Source organism: Silurus meridionalis, chromosome 17 (assembly GCF_014805685.1).
Source record: "Silurus meridionalis isolate SWU-2019-XX chromosome 17, ASM1480568v1, whole genome shotgun sequence".
NCBI classification, from domain to species: domain Eukaryota; kingdom Metazoa; phylum Chordata; class Actinopteri; order Siluriformes; family Siluridae; genus Silurus; species Silurus meridionalis.
The window spans coordinates 243,101-263,100 of record NC_060900.1 but is presented as its reverse complement, the minus strand read 5'-3'; the positions used below and the strand labels follow the sequence as shown (position 1 = coordinate 263,100).

At 44.1% G+C, this 20,000-nt stretch overlaps 2 protein-coding genes across 2 annotated transcripts in view; one reads left to right on the top strand and one right to left on the bottom strand.

Annotated features, from left to right (window-relative positions):
- The window catches only part of rimoc1 (rab7a interacting mon1-ccz1 complex subunit 1), a 7,809-nt gene extending 5,657 nt beyond the window's left edge, over positions 1–2,152 (bottom strand). Inside the window, exons 1-2 of the mRNA XM_046871815.1 lie at positions 2,008–2,152; positions 102–211 (exon numbers count right to left, since the gene is read on the bottom strand). Of these exons, the coding sequence (XP_046727771.1) occupies positions 102–211; positions 2,008–2,095 (198 nt within the window). The 5' untranslated portion in view covers positions 2,096–2,152. The remainder of the gene's footprint in view (positions 1–101; positions 212–2,007) is intronic.
- A 1,692-nt stretch (positions 2,153–3,844) lies between these two features.
- The window catches only part of oxct1a (3-oxoacid CoA transferase 1a), a 30,745-nt gene continuing 14,589 nt past the window's right edge, over positions 3,845–20,000 (top strand). Inside the window, 9 exon segments of the mRNA XM_046871690.1 lie at positions 3,845–3,991; positions 5,466–5,574; positions 10,692–10,782; positions 11,969–12,000; positions 12,003–12,039; positions 12,041–12,101; positions 12,391–12,472; positions 12,475–12,539; positions 18,589–18,695. Coding sequence (XP_046727646.1) covers positions 3,926–3,991; positions 5,466–5,574; positions 10,692–10,782; positions 11,969–12,000; positions 12,003–12,039; positions 12,041–12,101; positions 12,391–12,472; positions 12,475–12,539; positions 18,589–18,695 — 650 coding nt within the window. The 5' untranslated portion in view covers positions 3,845–3,925.

Sequence of the window (20,000 nt, the reverse complement as noted above, 5' to 3'; positions counted from 1 at the left end):
CCTTTATTTCAGAATCTACTGATCCCTCCAAGTGCTGATACACAGTACAATACAGTGTGTGTGTGTGTGTGTGTGTGTGTGTGTGTGTGTTATTTATGTACCTGTGTGTAATCCTGGAGAAGTTTGTACAGACTGCTGCTCTCTCCTGTGTGTGTGTACGAGCTCTTTAACTTCTCCAACACAGACGCTGCATTCTGTAAATAATCATCATCTACAGGACAACAAGACGAGGAAATGCATCAGTGTCCATTACTGCATTATAACCTCATTAATACCACTCCTAAACTCCATCATGGCCTTATAACCCCCTCACACCAACACGTGGCTTACAGTCATCCATTATAAATACATTCAGAAAGATCAGTACATCATTATACTGTACATTAGCCTTCATATACACACACACACACACACACACACACACACACACACACACACACACCAAAATCTCAGGAATCTGAGTGTGTAGAATCAAATAACTTCAAAATACTAAACCTATGATTCTCAAGTTTAATCTAACTGCAATCAGATCTCCTCTAATCAGATCTTCCTCAGACCTCCTGCAATCAGATCTCCCTCAGACCTCCTGCAATCAGATCTCCCTCAGACCTCCTGCAATCAGATCTCCCTCAGACCTCCTCTAATCAGATCTCCCTCAGACCTCCTCTAATCAGATCTCCCTCAGACCTCCTCTAATCAGATCTCATCTAATCAGATCTCCCTCAGACCTCCTGCAATCAGATCTCCCTCAGACCTCCTCTAATCAGATCTCCCTCAGATCTCATCTAATCAGATCTCCCTCAGACCTCCTGCAATCAGATCTCCCTCAGACCTCCTGCAATCAGATCTCCCTCAGATCTCATCTAATCAGATCTCCCTCAGACCTCCTCTAATCAGATCTCCTCAGACCTCCTCTAATCAGATCTCCTCAGACCTCCTGCAATCAGATCTCCCTCAGATCTCATCTAATCAGATCTCCCTCAGATCTCATCTAATCAGATCTCCCTCAGACCTCCTGCAATCAGATCTCCCTCAGACCTCCTCTAATCAGATCTCCCTCGGACCTCCTCTAATCAGATCTCCCTCAGATCTCATCTAATCAGATCTCCCTCAGACCTCCTCTAATCAGATCTCCCTCAGACCTCCTGCAATCAGATCTCCCTCAGACCTCCTCTAATCAGATCTCCTTTAATTCGATCTCCCTTAGATCTCCTCGAATCCGACATTTCTCAGACCTCCTCTAATCAGATCTCCCTCAGACCTTCTCTAATCAGATCTCCCTCAGACCTCCTCTAATCAGATCTCCCTCAGACCTCCTGCAATCAGATCTCCTGCAATCAGATCTCCCTCAGACCTCCTCTAATCAGATCTCCCTCAGACCTCCTGCAATCAGATCTCCTTTAATTCGATCTCCCTTAGATCTTCTCGAATCCGACATTTCTCAGATCTCCTCTAATCAGATCTCTCTCAGATCTCTTCTTATCAGATATTCGTTGGATATCCTCTAATCAGCTCTCACTTAGATCTCTTCTAATCAGATCTTCTCTAATCAGACCTCCTCTAATCGGACCTTTCTCAGATCTCCTCTAACCAGATCTCTACTCACTGCACACCGCTAGCGCCTCGCTTTTGCTTTCACACCCGTATTATGTAGAGTCCCCGCCCCCCTACGCTATGATTGGCTCACAAGTCTCCCACAACGCAGTCCACCAATCGGAATGCGCGTATAACCCAAACACTGAAACGAGAGCGTCGTACAGACCTGCCCATGCACGCGCAGTGGGCGGAAAACTCCCAGCCAATCATCGCGTTAAAGCGCGGCGCTTTGATGAATACGGGTGAGGGCGGCGCTCCCTGCTGTTAGCTACATGCTAATTAACGTGCGACTAGCGTAGGCTCACTAGCATGCTAACTGCTACATGAAAGTAATAACAACAAACAGTAAACACCACCGAGCGGATCCCACACACGGAGAGGGAGACGCGGAGCAGAAGCTCGTTCAGACACCTGGTTTCTCCGACCGAAGAGACGCGCACTTGCTGTCCAACTCCAAAATCCGTCTTTCCAACTCGACGACCCTCCTGTAGTCCGCCATGACGGAGGACAAACAGTCACGTGACCGCGAGGAGTCACGTGGGCGGCGCGGCGGCCTGCTTTTACTTTCATTAATTTATTATGTCATCAAAAAAAAATTACAGAGTGGATCATAGCAATAGTTATAAAATAAATAATCAACCAAATATCCACAAATCACCTCCTCCATCATCATCTTCACCTCCTCCTCCTCCATCATCATCTCCTCCATCATCACCATCATCATCCCCTCCATCATCATCATCATCTTCACCTCCTCCTTCTCCATCATCATCTCCAACCCCATCACCATCTCCTCTTTCTCCCCTCCATCACCATCATCTCCTTCATCATCTTCACCTCCTCCATCATCATCTTCACCTCCTCCTCCATCATCATCTCCATCCCCATCACCATCATCACCTCTTTCTCTCCCTCCGTCATCATCTCCATCAACCTTCATCATAACCTCCTCCATCATCATCATCATCATCTTCACCTTCTCTTCCTCCATCATCATCTCCATCCCCATCACCATCATCTCCTCTTTCTCCTCCATCACCATTATCATCTCCTCCATTATCACCATCATCATCATTTCCTCCATCATCACCATCATCATCCCTCCATTATCATCATCTTCACCTCCTCCTCCTCCATCATCATCTCCATCCCCATCACCATCATCTCCTCTTTCTCCCCTCCATCATCATCTCCATCACCATCATCACCTCCTCCATCATCATCACCATCATCACCTCCTCCATCATCACCATCATCATTATCTCCTCCATCATCACCATCATCATTTCCTCCATCATCACCATCATCATCATCCTCCATCATCATAATCTTCACCTCCTCCTCCTCCATCATCATCATCATCATCATCTCCTCCATCATCTTCACCTCCTCCATCATCATCTTCACCTCCTCCTCCTCCATCATCATCTCCATCCCCATCACCATCATCACCTCTTTCTCTCCCTCCGTCATCATCTCCATCAACCTTCATCATAACCTCCTCCATCATCATCATCTTCACCTCCTCCTCCATCATCATCTCCATCCCCATCCCCATCACCTCCTCCATCATCATCATCATCACCATCATCATCATCATCTTCACCTCCTCCTCCATCATCATCTCCATCCCCATCACCATCATCTCCTCTTTCTGCCCTTCATCATCATCATCTCCATCACCATCATCATCACCTCCTCCATCATCATCATCATCATCATCATCATCATCTTCACCTCCTCCTCCATCATCATCTCCATCCCCATCACCATCATCTCCTCTTTCTGCCCCTTCATTATCATCTCCATCACCATCATCATCACCTCCTCCTCCTCCTCATCATTATATTATTATTTTTGTGTTTTATTAGAATTATTTGTTGTAAAAATAAATATATCTTATAGTAGAAATAAAGGTGAAATGTGTGTTTATGTACAAAGTGAGATATTGTTTACATTTATCAATTATTTATTTACAAATGAAGATGAGAAAGTATTTGAAATAGAAATTGAGGTATAAATGAAATATAAATATATGAATATGTAGTAAATGATTATAGTTAAGTTTTGAATTGTATTGTTTGTTTGTATTGTTTGTTTGTATTGTTTGTTTGTATTGTTTGTTTGTTTGTTTGTTTGTATTATCACTACATTGTGTTTGATGTGCGGCGGTGAAAGAGTTACATGTACATGAAGGCGACCTCGCCCCTTGTCAATCACTCATCTGCCCCGCCCACCCTGGGCACATGCCCCGCCCACAGTCTCTCCAGTACCCTTGTTGTAGAGCAGCTGTTCCACGCGCTCGCGCTCGCGCTCATTTAGATCCAACATGGCGGCGCTCAGGGTGCTGTGTGGAGCTCACATCAGGAGTGTGTACACCCTCCCCCTCAGCAAGGTCAGTGTGTGTGTGTGTGTGTGTGTGTGTGTGTGTGTGTGTGTGTGTGTGTGTGTGTGTGTGTGTGTGTGTGTCAAAAAGAGAGAAAACACGCAAGCCACATTTAGCTTCCATGTAGTGCAGCTCTCAGACTAACCCGCTAAATCTCCTTCTCATGATAGCATTTAATAAGAACTGTGTGTGTGTGTGTGTGTGTGTGTGTGTGTGTGTGTGTGTGTGTGTAATGCATAAGAATGATAATGAATAAATGTGTGTATGGAGCGCGTGTCCTTGGTGATGGTTGTCATGTGCATTTCTTTATCCAACTTCATCTGATTTACACACATTACATCATTATTATTATTATTATTATTATTATTATTATTATTATTATTGTTATTAGGCTTGTCTGTCTGTGTGTGTGTGTGTGTGTGTGTGTGTGTGTGTGATGGAATAAAACACTCATGATTACAGTAAAGTATAATAAAGTGTAATATAAAGTATATAAATGATATAAAACATTACTGTGCTTGACCTTCTCACACACACACACACACACACACACACACAGAGTGAAATATTGTGTAAATTGTGTAAATAAATGTTTACGTCACTTTCGAGTGCGTTATCTCTGTTCAAGCAAACTTCAGCTTCAGTACATCTCCATTTATATTTACACACACACACACACACACACACACACACACACACACACACACAGTGTGTTGTAAGTGTAAATATAACTGATGTTTATGTAAAGCTAAGTGTGTGAGTGTGTGTTAAACTTCTACACTCTGAATAACACACACACACACACACACACTAACTATTACATACTACTGAGAAAGAAAGCTCTGTATCTTATTTTCAGATTGTGTGTGTGTGTGTGTGTGTGTGTGTGTTTTCCTGGCTCTTAGCCCAGGTCACATGTCCCCACATAATTTTATTGTTGTGACCAGTACCAACTCTCATCTATCACACACACACACACACACACACACACACACACACACACACACACACCATTTCTTACACATTTACTACACCACCACTATCTGTGTGTGTGTGTGGTGGAATTGAGAAGTTGTGTAATGAACAATAAAACTCCACTCCATAATAAACACTACAGTTAATCTGATTGTACTGATACACACTTCCTCTGATCTGTCTGTTTTTCTGTCTGACTGTCTGTAGTGTGTATTTAAGGGTTCTTTATCTTTGAACAGACAGACCCTTTTGGTTTAGACACGTGTGTGTGTGTGTGTGTGTGTGTGTGCGCAGTTTGTAGAAAAGCCCCCAGTGCATGTTGTGTTGTTGGAGCTGAGTGATGGTGATGAGGGAGAGTCTGGACCTCAGTCTGCTCAAACAGAAGCTCAGAGATATGAGAATAATATAAATCGCTTATCAATAATATATTGTACTGTTATTTTCTTAATTCTGTGTGTGTGTGTGTGTGTGTGTGTGTGTGTGTGTGTGTGTGTGTGTGTGTGTTTAGTCATGTTTGTGTTATTTCTCCACGTCGTCTTGGCGTCGCTCAAAGTTTTATTACAACCCCACTGAAGCTGTCAGAGACATTCCTGATGGAGCTACTGTACTGGTTGGAGGTATACACACACACACACACACACACACACACACACACACACACAATTAATCTTTATATTCATTTATTTACAATGAATTATTTAGTCGAATCTGAACACACTGAAGAGTGAGATTCCTGTCCTGTGTCTGGTGATTAGTGAGAAATAGTGAACAGTACAGTTATATTTACATTTTATGGTATTTAGCAGACGTCTGTGTCCAGAGCGACGTACTAAAGTGCTTTGAGTCTCTAGTAATAAATAAATCTACACTGTACACTGGATTACACATTTAAGCAAACTAGGAAAGTGTTAAGTGTTTCAGGAAGAGGTAGGTCTTCAGTCGTCGCTTGAAGATAATCAGGGACTCTGCTGTACGGACATCTAGGGGAAGTTCATTCCACCACCTCGGTGCCAGAACAGAGAAGAGCCTTGAAGTGTACTTACCTCTCATTCTGAGAGAAGGTGGTACCAGTCGAGCAGTGCTGGAGGATCTCAGACAGTGTGGTGCAGTGCGAGATGTGATGAGGTCCATGAGGTAAGATGACGCTGGTCCATTTTTGGCCTTGTAGGCAATCATCAGTGTTTTGAATCTGATACGTGCAGCTACTGGAAGCCAGTGGAGGAGCAGCAGTGGGGTGGTGTGGGAGAACTTGGGCAGATTGAACACAAGTCGTGCAGCTGCGTTTTGGATCATTTGCAGTGGATGAATAGCGTTCAGGGGAAGACCTGCCAGCAGAGAGCTGCAGTAGTCCAGTCTCCAAATCACAAGAGACTGAAGAACCTGGGCAGCCTGTATGGACAGAAATGGTCGAATCCTTCGTATGTTATAGAGAAGAAATCGACAAGAACGAGCAACATTAGTGACATGTGGGAAGAAGGACAGTTGATGGTCCAAAGTTACCCCAAGGTACGAGCAGTGGCTGAAGGGGAGAGCAGAGAGTCATGAAGTGTTATTCAGAGATCTTGACCTGGAGATGAATCACCTGGGACCAGCAGTTCTGTTTTGCTGGGGTTGAGTTTTAGTTGATGATCACTCATCCAGGAAAATATGTCTGTCAAGCATGCTGAGATCCGAGCAGAAGCTGTGGTATCTGATGGAGGGAAAGAAAAGATGCTCACACTTTGAGCGAAGTGTCACTGTGGCTACACAATTTGTACCGGAAACACATGTTGCTCGCTCCTGTCGATTTCTTCTCTACAACATCATAAGGATTCGACCATTTCTGTCCACACAGGCTGCCCAGGTGCTTGTTCAGTCTCTTGTGATTTTGAGACTGGACTACTGAACTCTCTGCTGGCAGGTCTTCCCCTGAACGCTATTCGTCCACTGCAAATGATCCAAAACACAGCTGCACGACTTGTGTTCAATCTGCCCAAGTTCTCCCACACCACCCCACTGCTGCTCTTCCACTGGCTTCCAGTAGCTGCACGTATCAGATTCAAAACACTGATGTTCACCAACAAGGCCAAAAATGGACCAGCACCATCTTACCTCAGTGACCTCATCACATCTTCTCTGTTCTGGCACCGAGGTGGTGGAATGAACTTCCCCTCGATGTCCGTACAGCAGAGTCCCTGATTATCTTTAAGAGAAGACTGAAGACTTAGTTCTTCCTGAAACACTTAAATGAGCCACTTTCCAGGTTGCTTTGTAGAATTTGAGAGTTATATTTATATTAAGTGTGTAATCTTGTGTACAGTGTAGATTTATTCACTACTAGAGACTCACAGCACTTTTGTACGTCGCTCTGGATAAGGACGTCTACATCTGTCGATCCCAATTCTGTTTCTCCAACCTCTTTCTCCTTCTGCTCTCCTGCACTTCCTCATTCCACCACAACGTCTCTTTATCTTCCTTTCTATTTTCAGATGTTACACCAAGTACCTTTCTAACTGTCTCCCTCATCACTCCTGCAGTAGTTTCACAATCATCCAGCACCTTCTTACCACCACCGAGCCCCTGTCTGACCTCTTCCCTGAACCTCATACTACAGTCTTCCTCCTTCAGTTTCCACCATCTTATTCTTCTTTCAGTCCTCACACTCCTCCTCCTCTTCTTCACCTCCAACACTTTAGGTTTTATATGTAACCCCGGTTCTCTGATAACAGGAGTGCGGTATCTCACTATGGGAATCGGGCGTGACCAGTCCTAGAAGCATCAATCACACCACGTCTGTCGGCTGACTGACCAATCACGACAGTGATGCGGGAAGTCCCGCCTCCCTATATACACCGCTGCTGACGGTCCCTGCCTCATTCTCACATATCTGTTCTCTGTGCACTGCAAGGAGGGAAGTGTAGTGAGATACCTTACTCCTGTTATCAGAGAAACCGGGGTTACGTAAGTAACCTAAAGTTCTCTTTCAAACATCCGTTCGGGATCTCACTATGGGATATAGACAACTCCTGTATTGCAGATATGCTGTCCGAAGCAGGTGTCAACCAATTCAGTGATGTGATGAAAAGAACACGAGATTATCCCTCTCACCGAAGAGAGCGGAAACGTGTGAGAAAGGACAAACATCCGATCCACAATTTCCATCATCCATTGTCATTCCCCAATACATATCTATGTATTTCACACACTCAGGACGGAATGAGAGAACGAAGGCTCCATGATGTCCAGCCAATAAAATCGGACAAAAGTGTGGCGAAGCCCAGCATTCAGCCGCACAAATGTCCTGAATCGAAACGCCTCTTAAAAAGCGCCCATGAGGTGGCCAAGCCACGGGTACTATAAGCCCTCAGTCTTTCTGGAGGGTTAAGACCCATGCTATTATAACCCAATATAATAGCTTCCACGAGCCAGTGGGACAGGCGCTGCCGGGAAACAAGTCTTCCTTTACGAGAATCAGCCCACGAAACAAACAGCTGATTACTCCACCTCAATCCCTTCGTCCTGTCTACATAGTGACGTAATGCACGGACAGGGTTGGGGTTAGGGTTAGGGTTAGACAGTGAAGCCGCTCCTCCTCCGCTGAGGAAAAAGGAGGCGGATGAAAAACCAGTAAATCCACCTGTCTGCAGGCGAAAGCTGACTCGCTCACCTTAGGGACAAAAGCCGGATTAGTCTTGAGAGTCACTCGAGAGAAATCCATAGCAAACCGCATACAGGAGTCATGAAGCTCACTAACCTGCTTTGCATTAGAAAGAGCCAATAACAAAGCGACCTTCAACGAAAGGAGCTTCAAATCAACACTCTCTATCTGCTCAAAAGGAGGCTGAGAGAGCGCGCTCAGGACCACTGACCGTTCCCACGGCGGTACCAACGGCTTTGAAAAAGAGGGGAGAAGTAACTTTTCGGGCACTGGGGGAACTGGTGCCAACACTCCAACCGGAGAACCTTCGTCCACTGAACATAGTCCTTGAAACACTCCCCAATGCTTTTTCGCTGGAGGGGGAGGACAAGACTCCCGAGATGAGTAGAGGGGTGCTACAGAAACTCTGAGAGGGCTGGCGCCCCCCTTTTGACCCAAAATCAGACCACAGGTTAGGTCGCCCGCCTTTTCTTCCCTCCCTGAGGGTCAGCTGGGCGATGACTAGCCGCTGCCGTAGAAAAATTCAATTCAATTCATTTTTATTTGTATAGCGCTTTTAACAATGAACATTGTCTCAAAGCAGCTTTACACAGATAATGTGGTGATTAAACGTAAATATGTTCTTTGTAAGTATGTTTGTCCCTGATGAGCAACTGTGGCAAGGAAAAACTCCCGAAAAAAAAAAAAGAGGCCTTGATCCTGGGCTGGGGCTGTTTTTGGCGAGCTTCCACCTGCATTGACTGCTGGTGTGGGGGGCTAGGGGCCCTAAACCTTGGCTGTCTCCCTCTGAATGTAGAGGCGAAATACGGACGCATGGGTTGGGGGGGCGAGCAGTAGGCTTTCTTGGGAGGCATGCTACAAAAGCTTCCTCATCTTTTTTTGTGTAGATTGCATTGCTGGCGGATATTCGCCACTGCAGCCCCGAAAAGGGCTTTCGGCTCTATCGGGGCATCAAGGAATTCCACTTTCTCCCTCTCTGATAAGCCTGTCAAACCCAACCATAGGTCTCTTTCGCCCACCACAGCCAGGCCCATGCTGCGGCCGCAGCTCTGGACCGCTCCCCTCGATGAACGTAGGTTGAGATCTGCAATGACTCAGATCTCTTCCCACAAAGCTGAGTCAGGTGACCCAGCATCAGTCTGCCTCGCTATCTCTTCCATGAGCTCCGCCTGGAAAGCTGTGAGCAGTGAGGTGGCATTCAGAGCTCTAACCGCCAGGGCCGAGGAGCGGTAAATTTTCTGGAAAAGAGAGGCGGACAGCCTCTCTGTTCGCCCCGGCAGTGAAGGGGAGGAGGAGGATAGACATCCCCAAATCCTCCATATCGTGCACCTCCAGTCTAGAGAAACCCTTAACGAGCACTCTATGTGAGAAGGGTTTGTCCCAAAAACGACGCATGTCTGTGACACATGCAGGGACGGCTGGACTCAGCATAACTCTTATAACTCTTATAAATCCCTCTCAGCGTCCTGATGCACCTGCTGAGATGGCCAGTCGATAGAGAGCTTTTTGGCTGCTCTCCTACACATCTCAACAAGGTCCAGCTCACCTGTGTGTGAGAATGAGGCAGGGACCGTCCGCAGCGGTGATTGGTCTGTCAGCCGACAGACGTGTTGTGATTGATGCTTCCAGGACTGGTCAAGCCCCAGGCGATTCCCATAGTGAGATACCAAATGGATGTTTGAAAGAGAACCATCCTACAGACCACCTGATGCTGTCTAGCTACACTGTCCCCTGCCAACACCTTACAGTCTCCAATCTCCTTCAGGTTACATCTCCTACATAGAACATAGTTCACCTGTGTGCACCTTCTTCCACTCTTATACGTCAAAATGTATTTAATTCAATTTCTACTAATTTAACTATATAATAGTGTATTGCATTAATTAAATTAATTAACCCAGCCATAATTCATTCTGTTTTATTTTTATTATTTAACCAAGTAAACAAAAAAAAACCTGTACCGAGCGAAACTTAAAAACCGAGGTACATCCTAAACTGTGGATTTTGTGTCCTGTTACACTTCTAGTGACAAGTGATTACAGAGACGAGAGATTATAGTGAATGATTAATAAAGTGAGATGTATTGTGTATTTTCAGGGTTTGGTTTATGTGGAATTCCTGAGAATCTTATAAACAGTTTATTGGAAACTGGAGTAAAGAGACTCACTGCAGTCAGTAACAACGCTGGGTCAGTAACACACACACACACACACACACACACACACACACAGTGAGGGAACCTTGTGAGTCCAGGAAAGGGGCGTGTCTTACAGGTGTCAGTTAAAGTACACAGCTTTCAATCATTCCCACGTACAGTGGATCATCTGCCCACTCTTATAGCAAATACAACCTGTGTGTGTGTGTGTGTGTGTGTGTGTATATATCATTAACCCTGCCTTGTGCCCAGGTCACTGCCTCTGTTTAATAAATCACTCCATCAATCTCAGTTCATTACCTCTCTATCCTCTCATCTCATCGTGTGTGTGTGTGTGTGTGTGTGTGTGTGTGTGTGTGTGTGGTAAAATGGAAGTAAAATGCAGACTTTTAGACTTTTGGACTTTGGTTTCTATCTGGAACACACACACACACACACACACACACACTCACACACTTTTACTCTGTGCCTGCAGTTGTGTATTTAACTTATTGACTGCTGTGAGGTACACCACTATTATGCACACACAAACACACACACACGTGATGAGAGTGTGATGATGAGTGTGTGATGATGATGAGAGTGTGATAATGAGTGTGATGATGAGAGTGTGATGATGAGAGTGTAATAATAGTGATAAGTGTGCACACCTCTCGGGGTTGGCTGGCGATGGCGATGGAGCCGTCTGTGTTGTATTTGATGGGAGATCCTCCCTCCTGGATTAAAGTGCCGTACCTCACACACACCTTATTACACTCCCGTACCTTATTACACTTATTAATCACACTCTCATCATCACACTCATTATCACACTCTCATCATCATCACACACTCATCATCACACTCTCATCACGTGTGTGTGTGTTTGTGTGTGTATATATATTTATTTGTGTGTGTGTGTACCTCACAAAATATATATATATTTGTGTGTGTGTGTGTGTGTGTGTGTATATATGTATTTATTTGTGTGTGTGTGTGTGTGTGTGTGTGTGTGTGCGGTGTGTGTACCTCACAAAATATATATATATTTGTGTGTGTGTGTGTGTGTGTGTGTGTGTATATATGTATTTATTTGTGTGTGTGTGTATATTTATTTATTTATTAATTTATTTATTTGTGTGTGTGTGTGTGTGTGTATTTATATATTTATTTGTGTGTGTGTGTGTATTTATATATTTATTTGTGTGTGTGTATATGTGTATGTGTGTGTGTGTATACAGGTGGATGATTTTGGTCTTGGTCTCCTCCTGAAGACAAGCAGATAAAGAGAATGATTTCATCATATGTTGGAGAACGCAGAGTTTGAGAGACAATACCTGTCTGGAGAGCTGGAGGTGGAGCTAACACCACAGGTAACACCCACACAAAATGTTGTGCTTATGGTTTTGTGTGTGTGTGTGTGTGTGTGTGTGTGTGTGTGTGTGTGTGTGTGTGTGTGTGTGTGTGTGTGTGTGTGTGTGTGTGTGTGTGTGTGTGTGTGTGTGTGTGTGTGTGTGGTTGCACTCCTTCTGCAGTACTGTGTGTGTGTGTGTGTGTGTGTGTGTGTGTGTGTGTGTGTGTGTGTGGTTGCACTCCTTCTGCAGTACAGTGTGTGTGTGTGTGTGTGTGTGTGTGTGTGTGTGTATATGTGTGTGAGTATAGGGAACCCTGGCTGAGCGGATTCGGGCCGGAGGAGCAGGAATCCCAGCCTTCTTCACTGCTACAGGTTACGGCACTTTAATCCAGGAGGAGGATCTCCCATCAAATACAACACAGACGGCTCCATCGCCATCGCCAGCCAACCCCGAGAGGTGTGCACACTTATCACTATTATTAAACTCATTATACTCATCATCACACACTCATCATCATCATCACACACACTCATCATCATCACACACACTCATCATCATCATCACACTCATCATCATCATCACACTCATCATCATCATCACACACTCATCATCACACTCATCATCATCACACTCATCTCATCATCACACATCATCACACTCATCACACACTCATCATCACACTCATCATCACATCATCACACTCATCATCACTCATCACACACTCATCACACACTCATCATCACTCATCATCACACCTCATCATCACACTCATCATCACACACACTCATCATCACACACTCATCATCACACACTCATCATCACACACTCATCATCATCACACACTCATCATCACACACTCATCATCACACCTCATCATCACACTCTCATCATCACACTCTCATCATCACACTCATCATCACACTCATCATCATCACACCTCATCATCACACACTCATCATCACACACTCATCATCACACTCATCATCACACACACTCATCATCATCACACACTCATCATCATCACACACTCATCATCACACACTCATCACACACTCATCATCACACACACTCATCATCACACACTCATCATCACACACTCATCATCATCACACACTCATCATCACACACTCATCATCACACTCATCACACACTCATCATCATCACACCATCATCACACTCATCACACACTCATCATCATCACTCATCACTCATCATCACACTCATCATCATCACACTCATCATACACTCATCATCATCATCATCACTCATCACACCTCATCATCATCACTCACTCATCATCATCACACTCTCATCACACACTCATCATCATCATCACACACTCATCATCATCATCATCACCTCATCACACTCATCATCACACACTCATCACATCATCACACTCATCATCACCTCATCACACACTCATCATCATACACTCATCATACACTCATCATCACACCATCATCATCACACCTCATCATCACTCATCACTCATCACCTCATCACACACTCATCATCACTCATCATCACACCTCATCATCACACTCTCATCATCATCTCACTCATCATCATCATCACACTCATCATCACACTCATCATCATCACACTCATCATCATCACACTCATCATCATCACACACTCATCATCACACACTCATCATCACACTCATCATCACACTCATCATCATCACACATCATCATCACACCTCATCATCATCACACTCATCATCATCACACTCTCATCATCATCACACACTCATCATCACACTCATCATCATCACACTCATCATCATTACACTCATCACACTCATCATCATCACTCTCATCATCATTACACTCATCATCATCATCATCATCATCTCACACTCATCATCATCATCATCATCATCACACTCTCATCATCATCACACTTTCATCACACTCTCATCATCACACCTCATCATCATCACACTCATCATCATCACTCATCACACTCATCATCATTACACTCATCACTCATCATCACACACTCATCATCATCACACTCATCATCATCACACACTCATCATCATCACACACTCATCATCATTACACTCATCACACTCATCATCATTACACTCATCATCATCACACATCATCATCATCATCATACACTCTCATCATCACACTCATCATCACACACATCATCACACACACTCATCATCATACACTCATCATCATCACCTCATCATCACTCACTCATCATCACACTCATCATCACCACTCATCATCATCTCACACTCATCATCATCACACTCATCACACACTCATCATACACTCACTCATTATACACTCATCACACTCTCATCACTCTCATCACACACTCATCATCACACACTCATCATACACTCACTCATTATACACTCATCACACTCATCATCATACACTCATCACATCATCACACACTCATCACACTCTCATCATCATCATCACACTCATCATCACACTCATCACACTCATCATACACTCATCATCACTCTCATCACACACTCATCACCTCTCATCATCACACACTCACACACTCATCACACACTCATCATCACCACTCATCATCATCACCATCATCATCATCCTCATCATCACACTCATCATCACACACTCATCATCATCACACTCATCATCATCACACTCATCTCATCATCACACTCATCATCATCACACTCATCATCACACTCATCATCATCACACTCATCATCACACTCATCATCATCACACACCTCATCATCATCACACACTCATCATCACACACACTCATCATCACACTCATCACTCATCATCACCTCTCATCATCATCACACTCTCATCATCACACTCATCACCTCATCATCATCACACTCTCATCATCACACACTCATCATCATACTCATCATCACCTCATCATCACACTCTCATCATCATCACTCTCATCACACTCATCACACGCTCATCATACACTCACTCATCATCACACCTCATCATCACTCATCACACTCATCACATCATCATCACACTCTCATCACCTCATCACACTCTCATCATCATCACACTCATCATCATCACCTCATCATCACTCTCATCACTCATCATCATCACCTCTCATCATCATCATCATCACTCATCATCATCATCATCACTCTCATCATCATCACACTCATCATCATCATCACCTCATCATCATCATCATCACACTCATCATCATCATCATCATCACACACTCATCATCATCATCATCATCATCATCATCATCACACTCATCATCATCACACTCTCATCATCATCACACTCTCATCATCACACACTCATCATCACACCTCATCATCATCACACTCTCATCATCACACTCATCACTCATCACACTCATCATCACACACACTCATCATTATCACACTCTCATCACCTCATCATCATCACACACTCATCATCATCACACTCTCATCATCATCACACTCATCATCACACTCATCATCATCATCACACTCATCATCACACTCTCATCATCACTCTCATCATCACACACTCTCATCATCACTCATCATCATCACACTCTCATCATCATCACCTCATCATCATCATCACACACTCATCACATCATCACACTCTCATCATCATCACTCTCATCATCATCACTCTCATCACCTCATCATCATCACACTCATCATCATCACACTCTCATCATCACACTCATCATCACCACTCATCATCATCACACTCATCATCATCATCACACTCTCATCATCATCATCACACATCATCATCACCATCATCATCACCTCATCATCATCATCATCATCACACTCATCATCACACTCATCATCATCCACTCATCATCACCTCATCATCATCACACTCATCCTCATCATCACACTCATCATCATCACACACTCATCATCATCATCACATCATCACACTCTCATCATCATCATCATCACCTCATCATCATCACCTCTCATCATCACACACTCTCATCATCACACACACTCATCATCACACTCATCATCATCATCATCATCACTCATCATCACTCATCATCATCACACTCTCATCATCACTCTCATCACTCTCATCATCATCATCACACTCATCATCATCACCTCTCATCATCATCACACTCATCATCACACTCATCATCACACTCATCATCACACACTCATCATCACACACTCATCATCATCACACTCATCATCATCACACACTCATCATCACACTCATCATCACTCTCATCATCACACTCTCATCATCACACTCTCATCATCACACTCTCATCACACTCTCATCATCACACTCTCATCACACTCTCATCACACTCATCATCATCACACTCTCATCATCATCATCATCACACTCTCATCATCATCATCATCACACCTCATCATCATCATCATCACACACTCATCATCATCATCATCACACTCTCATCATCATCATCACTCTCATCATCATCATCATCACACTCTCATCATCATCACACTCTCATCATCATCATCACCTCTCATCATCACTCTCATCATCATCACCTCTCATCATCACACTCTCATCACACTCATCATCATCACACCTCATCATCATCATCACACTCTCATCATCATCATCACACTCTCATCATCATCATCACTCTCATCATCATCATCACACTCTTATCATCACACTCTTATCATCACACTCTCATCATCATCACACTCATCATCATCACACACTCATCATCATCATCACACTCTCATCATCACACCATCATCATCACACTCATCATCACACACACTCATCATCATCACACACTCATCATCATCATCACACCATCATCATCACACACTCATCATCATCATCACACTCTCATCATCATCACCTCTCATCATCATCACACACTCTCATCATCACACACTCTCATCATCACACACCTCATCATCACACTCATCATCATCACACTCTCATCATCACACTCTCATCATCATCACACTCTCATCATCATCACACCTCATCATCATCATCACACTCATCATCATCATCACACTCATCATCATCACACACTCATCATCATCATCACACTCATCATCATCATCACACTCTCATCATCATCATCACACTCTCATCATCACACTCATCATCATCACACTCTCATCATCATCACACTCTCATCATCACACACTCTCATCATCATCACACACTCATCATCATCACACACCATCATCATCACACTCTCATCATCACACTCTCATCATCATCACACACTCATCATCATCACACACTCATCATCATCACACACTCATCATCATCACACTCTCATCATCATCACACTCATCATCATCACCTCTCATCATCACACTCTCATCATCATCACTCTCATCATCATCACACTCTCATCATCACACACTCATCATCACACACTCTCATCATCATCACACTCTCATCATCATCAGACTCTCATCATCATCACACTCATCATCATCACACTCTCATCACACTCTCATCATCATCAGACTCTCATCATCATCACCTCATCATCATCATCACACTCTCATCACACTCTCATCATCACACTCATCATCATCACACTCTCATCATCACACACTCTCATCATCACACTCTCATCATCACACACCTCATCATCACACTCTCATCATCATCACACTCTCATCATCACACACTCATCATCATCACACCTCATCATCACACACTCATCATCACACACTCATCATCACACACTCATCATCACACACTCATCACATCATCACACTCATCATCACTCACTCATCATCACACTCATCACACTCATCACACACTCATCATCATCACACTCATCATCACACATCATCACACACTCATCATCACACACTCATCATCACCTCATCACACTCATCATCATCACTCATCATCACACATCATCACACACTCATCATCACACACATCATCACACACATCATCACACACACTCATCATCACACACTCATCATCACACACTCATCATCACACTCATCATCACACACTCATCATCATCACATCATCACACTCATCATCATCACACACTCATCATCATCACACATCACACACTCATCATCATCATCATCACACACTCATCATCACACTCTCATCATCACTCTCATCATCACACTCATCATCACACATCATCACACTCATCATCACACCATCATCACACACTCATCATCATCACACATCACACACTCATCATCATCACACATCACACACTCATCATCACACTCTCATCATCACACTCTCATCATCACACACTCATCATCACACAATCATCACACTCTCATCATCACACAATCATCACACTCTCATCACCATCACACTCTCATCACCATCACACTCTCATCACCATCACACTCTCATCATCATCACACTCTCATCATCATCGCACAAATTTTACAATTAATAACTCAACTAACTCTGTTAATTATCATTAATATGGTTAATTGGTTAATAATAACTAAGTAATAATGTTAGTCTCTCTGTGTGTGTGTGTGTGTGTGTGTGTGTGTGTGTGTGTGTGTCAGGTGCGTGAGTTTGGAGGGAGACACTTTGTGATGGAGAAGGCGATTACTGGAGACTTTGCTCTAGTGAAAGCGTGGAAAGCTGATCGAGCAGGAAACATCATTTTCAGGTTCGACATGTGAGAGGGGCAGGGGGCTCGACCCGTGAGAGGGGCAGGGGGTTCGACCTGTGAGAGGGGCAGGGGCGGGGTCAGCCATGTGAGAGGGGCAGGGGCGGGGTCAGCCATGTGAGAGGGGCAGGGGGTTCGACCTGTGAGAGGGGCAGGCGGGGTCAGCCATGTGAGAGGGGCGTGGGGGTTCGACCTGTGAGAGGGGCAGGGGGTTCGGCCTGTGAGAGGGGCAGGGGGCTCGACCCGTGAGAGGGGCAGGAGGCCCGTGAGTGGGGCGGGGTGGATTTGGCCTGTAAGAGGGGCAGGGGGTAATTGGGGTGAAACGTGTAAATATAAGGTGAATAATAAACAGCAGAGGGAAATTTCCAGTCCGTTTCCTACATACACTTTTTACTTTTCATATTTTTTGTGTTATTTGTTGATCAGTTCTGACTGTAACACATGTGTAAGTATTTTGTGGTGTTGTGTTTAGAAATAAACATAAGTGTGTTATTGTGATTATGACTGTAACTGCACACACTGTTCTATATAAACTCACACGCGCACACATACCATCCTACATAAATAGACCGAGTGTTAAATAAAGCCATGTGTGGGTGGAAAGCAGGACACGCACACACACGCACACACACGCACACACACGCACACACACGCACACACGCACACACACACACGCACACACACACACACACACACACTACTTCTATAATGATGTGAATTATATAACCTGTTTAAATGTTAGAGGGTGTAATTTTCTCTCGCCACCGGGGGGCAGTGTGTGTGTGTGTGTGTGTGTGTGTGTGTGTGTGTGTGTGTGTGTGTGTGTGTGTGTGTGTGTGTGTCAGTACAGGTGGATCTTGTATTTTATGTTAAAGAGGAACCTGTTGTTGAAGATTTTTGAAGACGATCATTTTGGAGTTCCAAGTGCTGTCACGTTTATTTCTACTGCGATTTTCACAGTGAACATCGTCCCAAAGCAGCTTTACAGAATTACAGATGTGTGTTTATCTCTGAAGAGCACCATGGAGACTGTGGTAAAGGAAAAACTCCCTTAGATGTTCTGAGGAAGAAACCTTGAGAGGAACCAGACTCAAAAGCAGAACCTCATCCTCATCTGGGTGACATCAAGAGTGTGATTATAGTCTTTAAACACTACAGAACACTGGAGAGTGAGAACTAACATGAGCACTGGAGTGTGTGATTATGACTGATGATCTTTCTACAGTCAGTTCACGTTATGGAACCAGGAGCTACTGAGCAACTCATAAAATAACTCAACATCTGAGATCATTATCGATCCAACAC